At 40.3% G+C, this 13,750-nt stretch overlaps 1 protein-coding gene across 3 annotated transcripts; it reads left to right on the top strand.

Moving 5' to 3' along the window:
- Positions 1–1,056: 1,056 nt before the first annotated feature.
- On the top strand, positions 1,057–13,633 carry LOC117080292 (vitamin D 25-hydroxylase). Of its 3 annotated transcripts, none has more exons than XM_033205215.1 (5): positions 1,057–1,787; positions 7,902–8,043; positions 10,978–11,610; positions 12,194–12,523; positions 13,342–13,633. In XM_033205215.1, exons 1-5 carry the CDS (start codon positions 1,563–1,565, stop codon positions 13,515–13,517), a joined length of 1,506 nt encoding a protein of 501 aa, XP_033061106.1. In that variant the 5' UTR covers positions 1,057–1,562; the 3' UTR covers positions 13,518–13,633. The 3 variants fall into 3 exon arrangements, with proteins under 3 accessions (XP_033061106.1, XP_033061108.1, XP_033061107.1); XM_033205217.1 differs by having other exon boundaries at positions 1,519–2,865; XM_033205216.1 differs by having other exon boundaries at positions 1,519–2,614.
- The last annotated feature ends 117 nt before the right edge of the window (positions 13,634–13,750 follow it).

Below are 13,750 nucleotides of genomic sequence, written 5' to 3' on the forward strand. Positions count from 1 at the left end.
CTAATCAGCTGACCCTGAGTCGGGGATTATCCAGGTGGGCCCAATATCATCACAACGATCCTTATAAGTAGATTGTTGAGACAGCCATGTTGGAAGGATCTGAACTGACATTAATGGCCTTGAAGAGGAAGGAATGGGGATGAAAGTCAAGGAATGTGGGCAGCCTCTAGAAGCTGAAAAAGACAAGGAAATAGAATCTCTCCTACAGTCTCTAGAAGGAATGAAGTCACACTAACACCTCTCTGTCAGCCCAGGAAGACTCACTTTGGACTTCATACCTCAAAAATCTTAAGAAAATAAATTTGTGTGGTTTTAAGCCATCAAATTGGGCGTAATTTGTTACAACAGTAGTAGGAAACAAATACACCTCTTTAGCAGTTGATCTCAGCTCCAACATCATCTTCCTAATAAGACTTTCCTTGACAGCCCTTGCTTGCTAAAATATCTCCCAAACCACCAGGCATTTTCTATAACGAACTTTTTGTTTGCTGATGATTATCTAAATTTATTGTATTTCCATTTTATTGCTCTTCTCTCTCATAAGAATGTAAGTTCTAGAAAGGGTGGGATTTTGTTGCTCTTATTCACCTATGTATCTCCACCGCTTAGGACATGGGAACATAGTAGACATTCAATTAATATTTGCTGTGTGAATGAGCCGTAAGGTAATAAGGACCATAAAACTCATGCCCTTGTAAATCACAATTAGAGGGCAGCTGTTAGAAGAGTCCAAACTCAGTAAGTCCTGTGTTGCAAGGAACTGTCCAATAGAAAACAGGAATAAAAACAGAATTAGCAAGAATAATATGAAATCAGTTGCTTAATTCCAGGCAGTGGAGGCAGAAATCTTGAATAGTAAATACTCTCCGTGAACAAGTGGAGACAAGAGTCCCGTGATTGCCAATAAGTAATCAGTTTGGAAAGACCAGAGAGGGGTCAAATATAGGTAAACTGAGTTAATCACATAAACTGCTCAATCATCACAATTCTTAAAAGATCACACACAAAAATACATTAACAGGAGAAAAATAGTAAAACAGGACAAAACACTAAAATTACTTTCTTTTACTACTGATGGGTCAGTTTTCCACTGGAAATTCTGAAAAGTATCAGGTTCAGCTAAAGACTGCAGTGTTGATCATCTCTCCAGTTTTCCTAGCCTGAAATGAAATAAGCAGACCTGGGACTTAAAAAGACACTTTAGGAAAGGGCTGGCCCCAGAGAGGCAGGATCCGCCTACCCCAGTGAGTGAGGCTGTCCTGACACCTCGTCAACATTCTGGTGTCAACATTCTGGAAAACGGCCTCCTGGCTCATTGCTCCGCCTAGAGTCGCGCCACCTCCAAAGGGTAGCACCGGCCACCCGCTCCGCAGAGCCGACTCCGAGCCGCGTAAAGCTAGAGGGTCGTTGTCCCGAGGGGACCTGAGCGCTCACGTAGCCAGCCAATAGCCACGGAGCTAGGGCGGGACCTGAGAGTATCCTGCCAATGGGAGTACGGCAGGGCTGGAGGGCGTGCCAGGGACTCAGGGCTGCGGTGGCGTTCGCACCCCCAGCTCCGGCAGATGTGGAAACTTTGGGGAGGTGAAGAGGGCGTAGCGGCGCTCGGCGGCGCGCTCTTCTTGCTGCTTTTCGCGCTGGGGGTCCGCCAGCTGCTGAAGCAGAGGCGGCCGATGGGCTTCCCTCCGGGGCCGCCGGGGCTGCCATTTATCGGCAACATCTATTCCCTGGCCGCCTCAGCCGAACTTCCCCATGTCTACATGAGAAAGCAGAGCCAGGTGTACGGAGAGGTACAGCTCCGACGGGTCCCGGGCAGGGAGGGCCGCCAGACTGGCCCGGGCTGACCAGGGCCTTCCTGGTTGGACTTATGGCCGCTCGTGAGCCGAGTAATAGGGACCTCTCCATATGCCGGCTGCCCTTTGAGGGACATCCGCTTCCCGGCTCTGGAAGGGAGAAGTCCTCTATGCCGTGCCCCCTGCAAGGGGAGCCCCGCCCCTGCCGGTGACCCACTCCGGGCCGAGGCCCCGAGGCGATCCAGGCCTGATTTTCCCGCTACCGCTCAAGCTCTTGCTCCTGCGCCTGCGCCGTTTGGCTGGCCGGCCGCGCCGCCACTTCAGATCCAGGGTGGGCACCTGCCCTCAGGTGCGGGCGTCTTGCGAGTCGGCCTCGCAGCTCTGTGGAAGCTGCACGCGGCTTGTCGGAAACTCAAGGCGTTCTAAATTCTAGATAGTTAATAACAGGTTCTTCGGTGTTTGCAGTCGATGAACTACTGGTGTAGGCGTTTGCTGTGAGAATGGAGAACGCAGGGGAACGCCCCTAACTGAGAAGCTGGCCCTGGGAAATGATTGTGAACGCGTGAATGAATTGATGACTAAAATCCGCTGCGGGGGTCCCACAGCACAGATGGCAATGCCGTTCTGACTGGCTGGGAACGGCCCCTTAGCAGATACTTAAAAGGCGCCTTCTGTGTGCCACTGTCACTGCCAACTTGGTGACTCATTTAAAACTCACAACCAGCCGGTGAGGTCGGTACTTAGCTCCTCCTCAATCTGCGGAGGAGAAAGCAGCACGGAAATGCCTTGTGACTGGAAGCGGAAAAGGCGACCCCCGCATGTGTGTGGGTGTCCTGACGTCCGGAGGGGGCAGGAGTTTCCACGGGTCCTGGCCAGAGTTTCACCTATTTTGTTTTGAATTACACTTGTTTATATGCAACTACAGGCCTGACACTAGCGGTGAAAAAGGCAGATACAGCCTTTTAAGGAGTTGGCAGATGAGTGGGAGAGAAAACTAATCTCTTTATCGACCACAGGCTGTGGTCAGTGTTTTGAAGGAAAAGTACAGGGATGTTTGGCAACTGTGGTATTTCAGGTTTGACCTTAAATCCTTACTTAAACCAATTTTTACAAGAATTGGGCTAGGTGCCCGGGCGCGGTGAATCACGCCCGTAATACCAGCACTTTGGGAGGTCCAGGCGGGCGGATCACGAAGTCAGCAGATCAACACCACCCTGGCTAACACGGTGAAACCCCGTCCCTACTAAAAAAATACAAAAAATTAGCCGGGCGTAGTGGGGGCGCCTGTAGTCCCAGGTGCTCGGGAGGTTGAGGCAGGAGAATGGTGTGAACCCGGGAGGAGGAGCTTGCAGTGAGCTGAGATCTCGCCACTGCACTCCAGCCTGGGCGACAGAGCAAGACTCCGTCTCCAAAAAAAAAAAAAAAAATTGGTCTAGGTTTCTAGAATAGAAAGTCACTAATGGTTTACGTTCCTTTCACGACTCACTAATAGTTTACGTTGTTAAAGTTAAGCTGGACGAGGTAACAAAAGTATGTATAATTCTTAGATCTTATTTTCCAGCCTACAGTTCTCCCAGAATTGAGTTTATTCAAAATGTGAAAGCATAAGGCTAGAGATCGGGTCTTCTGCCAGACAAAACTTGACCTCTGTTCTGAGTCTTAGTTTTTTTTTCATCTCGTTAGTGAGAATAACAACGGAAAACAGTAAAGTGCTACTCAAGTGTTCTTGGTTATTGTATATGTTATTAGTTCTTTTTTTTTTTTTTTTTTTTTGAGATGAGTCTCGCTGTGTCACCCAGACTGGAGTGCAGTGACGCCATCTCGGCTCACTGCAAGCTCCGCCTCCCGGGTTCAGGCCATTCCCTGCCTCAGCCTCCCGAGTAGCTGGGACCACAGGCGCCCGCCACCACGCCTGGCTAATTTTTTGTATTTTTTAGTAGAGACGGGGTTTCACTCTGTTAGCCAGGATGGTCTCGATATCCTGACCTTGTGATCCTCCCGCCTTGGCCTCCCAAAGTGCTCGGATTACAGGCGTGAGCCACCGTGCCCGGCCTATGTTATTAGTTTCTATACCCAGAACAGATTTGTTTGACCTCCATGTTTGAAAGTATTTTTAAACAAGTTATTTGAAACAGTTTCTCACAGAAAAGGGAATTAAACGTTTCTTATATAAATATTTGAACTGAAAGACACTCTGTATTACTATGAATGTTTATTTTGGGCAGGGGGTTGTCTAAGTCCCCTATCATAGGTTACAAATTATAAACGTACTAGACTGTCGTCTTGAGATATTTAGATCGGTTCAATAGATAAGAATTGGGCATGAGCAGCTAGTTTTATTGCTGACACCACTTTTGAGGGAACCATGGTTCTTTATGGAGAAAGCTCTTGACTACAAATGAAATAGGACTAAACTGTTACTAGCTGCAGTGGGGCAGAGGAAAAACTGAAAGGAGCAAAAATGAAAAAGAACATGCATCAAAGAGTAGATAGACGTTGTTTGCCTCACTATGCCTTAGATTTAGTTGATAACCACCAAACATATTAACTCTAGGCTACAGCAGCATTTGATCTTTATCCTGGTGTGAAACATCTCTAAAGATCTCCCATTATTTTAGAGATATATTCCAATTCTGACAAAGTCTCAAAGTTGGTATAAATTGTTAAAATACTATACCTTTTTTTGGAAGTGGAAGAAGACTATTCCCTCCTGTAATTCCGAAAGGTTATGAAAAGTTGTTCCTAGGACTTATTTCTAAATAAAATCTTAGTTTCCCACTGTCTTTTCAATTTGAGATGTATGCTCACAGAAAACAAAAACAAAAACAAAAACAAAAACCCCAAAAAACACTGGACTTTAAAATTACTTACGACAGTCACTTCAGGTGATACCCGCCTTTGTGTTAATCTGTGAATTCAGTTCTGCTTTGTGATTCTTGAAAGTTAAACAGCTAGTCCTCAGGAGTTATATATTCATTTTAAAGGCAATCTTATATAGAAGTGTGTCACACTGAAAATTACCATTTCCTTGGAGATTCATTCTGAGTGTTTAAATTTCTGCAGTAACTTTAATCTTAGTCTAGATTTAGAGAGGCATTCCTTGGCTAGCAAAGCCAATACAAGTGGCTTTATCAGATTATTTTCAGGTAATGGACTTAAGGACAATAAAATAATTCCATTAAGGCAAGTAGAATTGACAGTATATTAATTTATTTTTGCAGCATTTATTGAGAACTTTATGCACAGCACTGAATGAGATTCTGTATAAGGATTCAAAGATGAAAAAGATGAAATCACTGTTCCTAGGGAGTTTATAATTTAGCAAGCAGGCAGAAGACAAGAATATGAATGTTTCTGGTCCAAGATAGTGTGAAATAAGTGCCATGGGAGCTTCTAAACTCCCATGTATGGTTCCCATGTGTGGTTCAAAGCAGAGAGAAAAAGAGTGCCCCAAGAAAGGCGTCATGGAGGATCATCCCTAAAGACTTGGTATGGTTATGATAGTATGGCAGTCAAGGGAAGCATTCAAAATGAGGAAACAAACCAAGCAAAGGTTGAAAAGTGTGGCAGTCACTTAATGGTTTTCATCAACAGCACTTTGCACATTTGTTATTAGCACTTAGTCCATGATGTTATAATAATATACTTAAATGTATATCTCTACAACTATTCATTAATTCAACATCTGTTTCTATTTTCATATGCTGTGTACTGTCCTAGGTGCTAGAGATATAGCAGTGACCAAAACAGAGATTCCTGCCCTTATGTAGCTTATATTCTAGTAGGGGGAAGACAGACAATATACATAAACACAATTAAGTAAATTATATAATATGTTCAAAGAGTACAGAGCAGTAAGTAAACTAAATTAGGGCAAGGGAATGGAGAATGTTAGTGGGTCAGATTTTAAATTGCTTAATCAGAACAGGTCTCACCACAAAGATAGCATCTGAACAAAGACTTAAAGGAAATGAAGGAGCAAGCTATAGGAATATGAAAAGGAAGAACATTCTAGACTAAGAGAAGAGCAAGAACAAAGGCCATAAAGCAAGAGAATGCCACATTGAGAATTACCTGTAAAAACACAAGGATGAAATTAAGGAGGCCAGTTAGGAGGTTGTTGTTACAAGGGAGAAATGCAGGTGACTTAGATTGGTCACCTGCAGATTATAATAAATTGTCTGATTCTGTTTATATTCTGAAAGTAGGAACAGCATAACTGCTGAGCAGTTGGATGTGGAATTTGGAAGAAAATAATGAATCAGTGTGGGTGACTGCAAAGTTCTGGGCCTCAACAACTTGAAGGATGTATGGAGTGGTCATTAACTGGGAGAGTGAAAAATTACGAGTAGGGCTGGTTTGGGCGAGGGAAAGAGACTTGGAGATCACAGAGTGATCTAGAAGAAGGCAAGGAAAATGTTTTATGTATTCCTCTTTACATCTCTGCCAGCATTATAATTAGCCCATAATTGGCACTAAAAATTATTGAATAAATCAAATAATATATAAGCTAATCTTGTACCCTTCCATAGATCAAAGCAGTTTAAGGATAAGTTTTCACAATTTGAGTTACAAACCTTTACCAAAAGTCCTTGAAAACAGTGTATACAGGAATACATATTAGTTCAAGTAAAAATTTCTCCAGTTCTACCCTCAAATACAGGACTATTTCAGATTCTTGAGTAAAGGTGGATTGTGTAACAACTTTCTCAAACCATGGCTCCTCCTTGCTTTTTATGGTCCCTGGTGTCCACAGTTTGAAGTTCTACCCTGAAGCGCTATCCTGAAATACATTTGCCCTCTGTTCTGCCTTCATAGTGACACAACTTTAAGTTCATGGTTCTTTTACTAGCCTTGTGGAATGCCATCTTTTTATCGTCTCTGCTAAAGTTCACTTCTGCGAAGAGACTTTCCTTTAATAGGACTACATTACTGCATTGTCCCTACTTTGCTCAGCTGGTAGCCATTCCCTTTTACTTAGAACTCTTCTATTGTCACTTTTGACTAATACCACTGCTTATGGCAGGCAGTCAGTGTTCTTTTCCCAAGGTTCTGGATATACCTACTGCTCAGTTGGCAGAGCCAACCCTTATGCCAAAGACTCTGGTGGCCCCATTACTCAGCTGGTTAGTTGTTACCACTTGGCAGTCCTCATGACCTTTGCTGATACAACTTTCTGCTGAACTTTTGTTCTCTACTAAGCCTGCTGTTTTCTCTGAAGTAGCGTGTGCCATGGCTAAATCTCCTTGACTTGTTTGCACAGGGATAAGGCTTGTCTCAGTATTTTGGCTGTAAAAAGCTATCCAGAAAGGATGGCAATAAGTAGTCTTAAAGGAGTATCATTCTCTCACTGGACTAGGCTGTTACATTGGGTTAGCTAGAGTAGACTACAGTAGGTGTGACATTGTAAGTGAACCTGAGGTGAGGCACAGGGCAGACAACTCCAGCAAGGCATGGAATGCATTCTGTTTTGCCTTCCCCTTAACAGAGAGGCAGCTACCTAACCTATGTGGTAAATGCCTTTCCTCCAAGGTTAGGTTCCCTTAGAGCCCTCTTCATTCACTTTGTGGAATACAGAGAGCCAAATACAAATGGGCTTAGTTATAATATGTTTATACTTCAAAGTTGTCTCTAAGGTCTTTGACAATCCTCTCCCTCACTAGCCTCATTCATCTTGAAAATAGAAGGAGATTCCTAGATATCATTGAATGTTTTGAGGTAGAATGAATCATAAGAGAGCGTGTATATCAAATATATTTTCTATGGCAATACTGAAGCCCAAATAGGTTAAGTGTTCTGCCCAGAGTCTTTTACCTCTTTAATGGCAAACCTTAAACTAAACCCAGGCCTCCCAAGTCCAGTACCCTTTTCATTAAACTGTTAGTAAGATTGTGACTTCAGGCACTGAATGGCATAATGAAATCACACAGTTTTGCATGGCTTATAGAAGGAGGGCACTCTGAACATTGTCAGGTGAGTAATAACTGCCTATATTTTCAGGGACGTAACAAATCCTGGAAAAGCCGCACTTACCACTTGTAGATTTCCATGGTTATATTTCTCTATACATTCTGCCATTTAAATGTTGTTTTTCTTCTCCTCTTCTCAAAGATCTTCAGTTTAGATCTTGGAGGCATATCAACTGTGGTTCTAAATGGCTATGATGTAGTAAAGGAATGCCTTGTTCATCAAAGTGAAATTTTTGCAGACAGACCATGCCTTCCTTTATTCATGAAGATGACAAAAATGGGAGGTATGTTTATTTGCACCTATTTAGTGATTTACTAAGCTATTTTAAATCACATTTCTTATTTTAAGTTTTAGTGCATAGAGTTGGGATTATTTTGTACTGATTAATAAGAAACTATTTACTTACAGAACCTAGTATTTGAGGACCTTTCAGGCTGTACTACGTTCATATTTTAGACCAGTACATTGCTAATTCTGTTGTGGTTCAGCTCTAATAAGTATTATAAACTTTTAAAGAATCAGCACCTAATAACATCTGCAGGTTTTGTGAAACAAGTTAGGAATAAACACATACTTGCACTTGAATCCAAAGTGCCCTTTTGAATCCAGTCTTGAGTACTTGATGACATTTTTACTATCGTTTTACTTACAAGCTTACAGAACTTGAAGCAGCTTTCTTGACTACTAATCACTGTGATTAGTAGGTGTAGACTTGCATGGCTTGTGTAAAGGACTAGCGTTCTGTTTGGTTTAGTATTGATCAGTGTTGGAGATTCCATATTCAACAAGGGGGAAAGACTGAAAGTTGACAAAATCGGTAAGAAGAAAGCAGCAACAGACAGCCTAAAATAGAATGTTCAAATCACATACAGTGGTTATAATATTTAATAGTATAAGACTTTTTACTAAAGTTGTGTCCTAAATTCTCTAATATGAGTTTCACATTTAATTTCAAAGAAAAATTTAACAATATGTTACTTACATAGGCAAAAACTAAAGACATTGATTGAAAAGACAAAAATAAAAATCCTATATTACATCACAAAGGAAATCAGCTAATGCAGAGACAGCACAAATTGTAAAAGACTGAATTCTCAGGCCAGGGTACAATGAAACTTGAGAGCAGTAATATAAATAAAAAACAAGCAATTAGACCAAATAGGAAGCCACAATTATAATAGACCTTTAAAAAGATGATGAAAATGAAAGATGATGCAATCAGTAATATTTGAGACAAAGTATATATTTTTCAAAGCTGTAAATTTATTGTTTAGACTATTTTCATCATAAGGCATTTGACTTAAGATTTTTAAAAACCAGGTAGAAAATTATGTGTTGCTTTAAGTTACTATGTACTGACCTTGGAAGTAGAAAATCATGGCCACTATTAGCCCACTGTGTGAATGGAAAAAAGTTGCCCTTTGGGTGGGCCCAGCATCATGCCCAGGCACACAGCTTGGCCAGTGTAGGGTTATTATAAACAGTGCTCCTCTGTACCTTCTTGTGTATATATTCCATGTGCACATATTTCTCTAGGGCTGGTTTCATCTTCACACCATTGCACTAGCTGTTCCTTCTAACTACAGTGGTCTTTCCTCAGGTATTTGCTTGTCTCACTTCCTCATCTCCTGTGAGTCTTTACTCAAATGTCATCTTCTCAGTGAGCCTTTTGCTGACTACCCTATATCTTTTTACTTGCTATATACTTTATTTGTTGTTTTGTCTGTCTCTCCTACTAGTGTCTAAGCTCTGTGAGGGTAGGGATCTTTGCTTCTTTTGTTCCCTGATACATTCCTGACACTTAGAACATTGCCTGGAACATAGTAGGTGTTCCACAAATACATGTTAAATGGATATTTGTTGAATGAATAGTCATCTGGGAGTATAGAAAAAAGAATGGACTATGGGAGTGTAAGATTGCTACACAGCACTAATGACCCCCTCACATATGGTAACTTTTTAATAAGCTCTACATTCAAAAATTATTGCACAATAAGTTGTTGGAATGTAAATTTTGTGTGTACCTCAAGTATACAAGAGAATGTGACATTTTTCATTGTGGGTTGTGTTAGTCTATTTTGTATTGCTATAAAGAAATACCCAAGGCTGGGTAACCTATAAAGAAAAGAGGTTTAATTGGCTCATGGTTCTGTACACTTTATAGAAAGCATCGTGCTGGCATCTGCTTCTGCCGAGGCCATCTGCTTCTCCTGAAGCTCACAATCATGGCAGAAGGCATTGGGGAAAGCCAGCATGTCATATGGCAAGAGTGGGAGCAACAGAGTGAGTAGGGAGAGGTCCTTAACTTTTAAACAACCAGATCTCACATTAACTGAGCGAGAACTCACTTATCACCAAGGGGCTGTTGTAAGACCATTCATAAGGGATCTGCCCCTATGATCCAATCAGTTCCCACCATGCCCTGCCTCCAACATTGGGAATCACGTATCAATGTGAAATTTATCATAGGTACAACCATGTCCCAGTAATGAGTGAAATTTTGAGTAAAGTACATGTTACGTAAATATGTGCACTGAAGATGTTGAATTAATTTAAGGGGGAAATTTTCCATAGTAGCCACATCAAAACAGCAGATACATTGTGGAGACTCTGAAATTTTAAGGTAGGCAATATCAGCATTAGAAAAGTTTGAGCTTCATGTTTGCCCTTCTTTTGACTTCAGCATTTTGACTATATTGACAGCTCATTCAGAGTTCCCTTACCCCGTCGTAGTTACTTGATTGTCTACCATATCCCTTTAACAGGAGGAAATTTATATTCTAAAATCCATTCTCTTTTAAGCAGAAAATTTCTAATCCTAGAAGGATGATTTTTTAGGTATTTGTTTAGTCTAAGATAAAACTTTGCCCATTGAACATGCAGTCATTTCTCTTTGGTAAATTAGGCTTATGGTAATATTTGGATAATATAGTCACCTGGCTCTATTTCACCAGGTTAAATTACACAAGACTGACTAGCTTCTTGTGGTGGTGCAATTATAGGTCTTTTCTGCCAGTCCACAGATAAGGAGTAGAAAAACTTTATCTGTTGTAATACTGTGGCTAATGAGTTGCTGAGAACAGGACCCAACCATGTAGTTATATAGGAGTATAATTTGCAGAAGGATGACTAACCATCCATTAAAAAATTTTGTTCCCTTTCATTTTTTAGATACAGAGAAGTAGGAATCATACAATATTTTAATTTTTTTTTTCAGGCCTACTCAATTCCAGATATGGCCGAGGATGGGTCGATCACAGACGATTAGCTGTAAACAGCTTTCGATATTTTGGATATGGCCAAAAGTCTTTTGAATCTAAAATCTTGGAAGAAACCAAATTTTTCACTGATGCTATTGAAACTTACAAAGGTAGACCTTTTGACTTTAAACAATTAATAACGAATGCTGTTTCAAACATAACCAATCTGATCATTTTTGGAAAACGATTCACTTATGAAGACACCGATTTTCAGCACATGATTGAGTTATTTAGTGAAAATGTGGAACTAGCTGCCAGTGCCTCAGTCTTCTTGTATAATGCTTTTCCATGGATTGGCATCCTGCCTTTTGGAAAACATCAACAGCTGTTTAGAAATGCATCTGTGGTCTATGATTTTCTCTCCAGACTCATTGAAAAAGCTTCAGTCAACAGAAAGCCTCAGCTACCTCAGCATTTTGTTGATGCTTATTTAGATGAGATGGATCAAGGTAAAAATGACCCATCATCTACTTTCTCCAAAGAAAACCTAATTTTCTCAGTGGGTGAACTCATCATTGCTGGAACTGAAACTACAACCAATGTGCTACGGTGGGCGATTCTTTTCATGGCCCTTTATCCTAATATTCAAGGTGAGGATTCTCTTGATGATCTCAGGGTCCATCCTTGCATGTAGGGTTCATACATGTTTTTGAGTCTTAGCCATGCACAATACATTTTCTTTAGGAACTCCTGCTATGCCAGCCAAGGATAGAAATATTTAATAGCTACAAAAAAGAGTTTTCAAATCTATTATCTCAATTCATGTAAAAAAAAATCTCTGAAAGAGGTCTTATTATGCTTATTTTATAAATGTATAAATGAGAAAAAACGCTGTGTCTGCAAGTGGCAGAGCTGGAACCTGAACTCTGATAGAATTTAAAAAACTAATTTTATGCTTTACTATTTTTCTTACTCCAATTCTAGGTTTGTTTGATGTTTATTCTTATTACTTATGTCTTTCACAATAGAGCTACCCAGAGCACTGGCTACTGTTAGTACAAGATATATAGCATATATTTCAATAGAATGCCCAGATAATAAAAAATCTGAATCTGGATGTATCTATATCCTATTGGCTTGTTATTGGTTATCATTTATTTTATTCCAGAGGGAAATAACTTTAGCTATAATTCTAAGAATTGCATAATAACTTGAATACTTTTTCTCTGACAGGACAAGTTCAGAAAGAGATTGATTTAATTATGGGCCCCAATGGGAAGCCTTCTTGGGACGACAAATTCAAAATGCCTTATACTGAGGCAGTTTTGCATGAAGTTTTAAGATTCTGTAATATAGTTCCATTAGGGATTTTCCATGCAACCTCTGAAGATGCAGTTGTACGTGGTTATTCCATTCCTAAAGGCACAACAGTAATTACAAATCTTTATTCTGTACACTTTGATGAAAAGTACTGGAGAGACCCAGAAGTGTTCCATCCTGAGCGATTTCTGGACAGCAGTGGATATTTTGCCAAGAAGGAAGCTTTGGTTCCTTTTTCCCTAGGTAAGAGAACTTTCACGGGGCGTAACTTTAGAATAAAGGATAATGATAATTCATTAGATATAGCATCTTAATCTGAAGCATCCTCCTGTAGAATTAAATATCCCAATTCTAAAAACACAGAACTGATTCTTATAGGAGAGAATGATTTAATTGGAAGTAATTAACACCTGTTTCTGCTTAATATAAGCCTTAATTTATCAACTATAGATGGACTTTTGAGAACCCCTGGCTTCTTCTAAAACTGTTTTTGCCTGTGGCTTTTTTGCCCATAATCAAAACTTGTGGAATGAGAAGCCAGTAACCCAGAGAGGGAAAAGATACAGTCACTTAAGTAAAACTAGAATCTCACTATCTTGGCTTCTGGTTATTGTATTTCATCTTCAACTAGCAAAATATTGCTTCTTCTGTGAAAAGGTACAAAAGACCCATGGAAGATGGACTAGAAACTCTTCCCCTTCAGTGGGGAAGCACACACACTTAGTTGAAATGAAGTGAACTTTTCTTGAGCAAAATGTCTCACCTCAAATGAGATCTTTTGTGGCATATCTTAGGCTCTGTTGCAGCATGGGAGGGAAGTGGGAGATGGAACTAAAGTCTTACAAAAGTCCATGGTCTGACAAAAGGAGGTAAATGTATGGGTTCTGGGAGCTGAAGTGTCAAATCCTATTCTTTGAGATTTAAGAGAATCCTTTAATAAACATAATTCCCTCTTACTTTCTTTAAATTCCAGATTTCCTGAATGACACCCAAATATTAGACATTAATTTTGGTAAAGATTGTGGGTTTAAAAAATTATTATATCTGCTTTATCTGTTTAGGGAGAAGACATTGTCTTGGAGAACAGTTAGCTCGGATGGAGATGTTTTTGTTTTTCACAGCATTGCTTCAGAGGTTTCATTTGCATTTTCCACATGAACTAGTTCCAGATCTGAAGCCCAGGTTAGGCATGACATTGCAGCCCCAACCCTACCTCATCTGTGCTGAAAGACGCTGAAAGTGCCTGGATGTTTTCAGGAGCAAGGATGTATATTTGCCTTATCCCTGAACTTGGTTTAATCAAATCAATGTGTGTATTAGAATAAAAGTCACAGCATCATAAAGCCAAATGAACACAGATGTGTCTTAAAATAGTACTGGAGCAGAAACAAGCACTAGTCATGATTGTTTTTCAAGATTTTATGACTTCTGAGGTAAAATTCTCTGTTGAGAGACACAAAGGTACAAATG

The sequence above is a fragment of the Trachypithecus francoisi genome, unplaced genomic scaffold, assembly GCF_009764315.1.
Source record: "Trachypithecus francoisi isolate TF-2019V2 unplaced genomic scaffold, Tfra_2.0 Lachesis_group8, whole genome shotgun sequence".
Classification (NCBI taxonomy): domain Eukaryota; kingdom Metazoa; phylum Chordata; class Mammalia; order Primates; family Cercopithecidae; genus Trachypithecus; species Trachypithecus francoisi.

Coding starts and splice junctions, on each gene's coding strand:
- LOC117080292 (XM_033205215.1), top strand. CDS start 1,563: ATGTGGAAACTTTGGGGAGGTGAAGAGGGCGTAGCGGCGCTCGGCGGC. Junction 8,044..10,977: donor GAAGATGACAAAAATGGGAG/GTATGTTTATTT, acceptor TTTTTTTTTCAG/GCCTACTCAATTCCAGATAT. Junction 11,611..12,193: donor CCTTTATCCTAATATTCAAG/GTGAGGATTCTC, acceptor TTTCTCTGACAG/GACAAGTTCAGAAAGAGATT.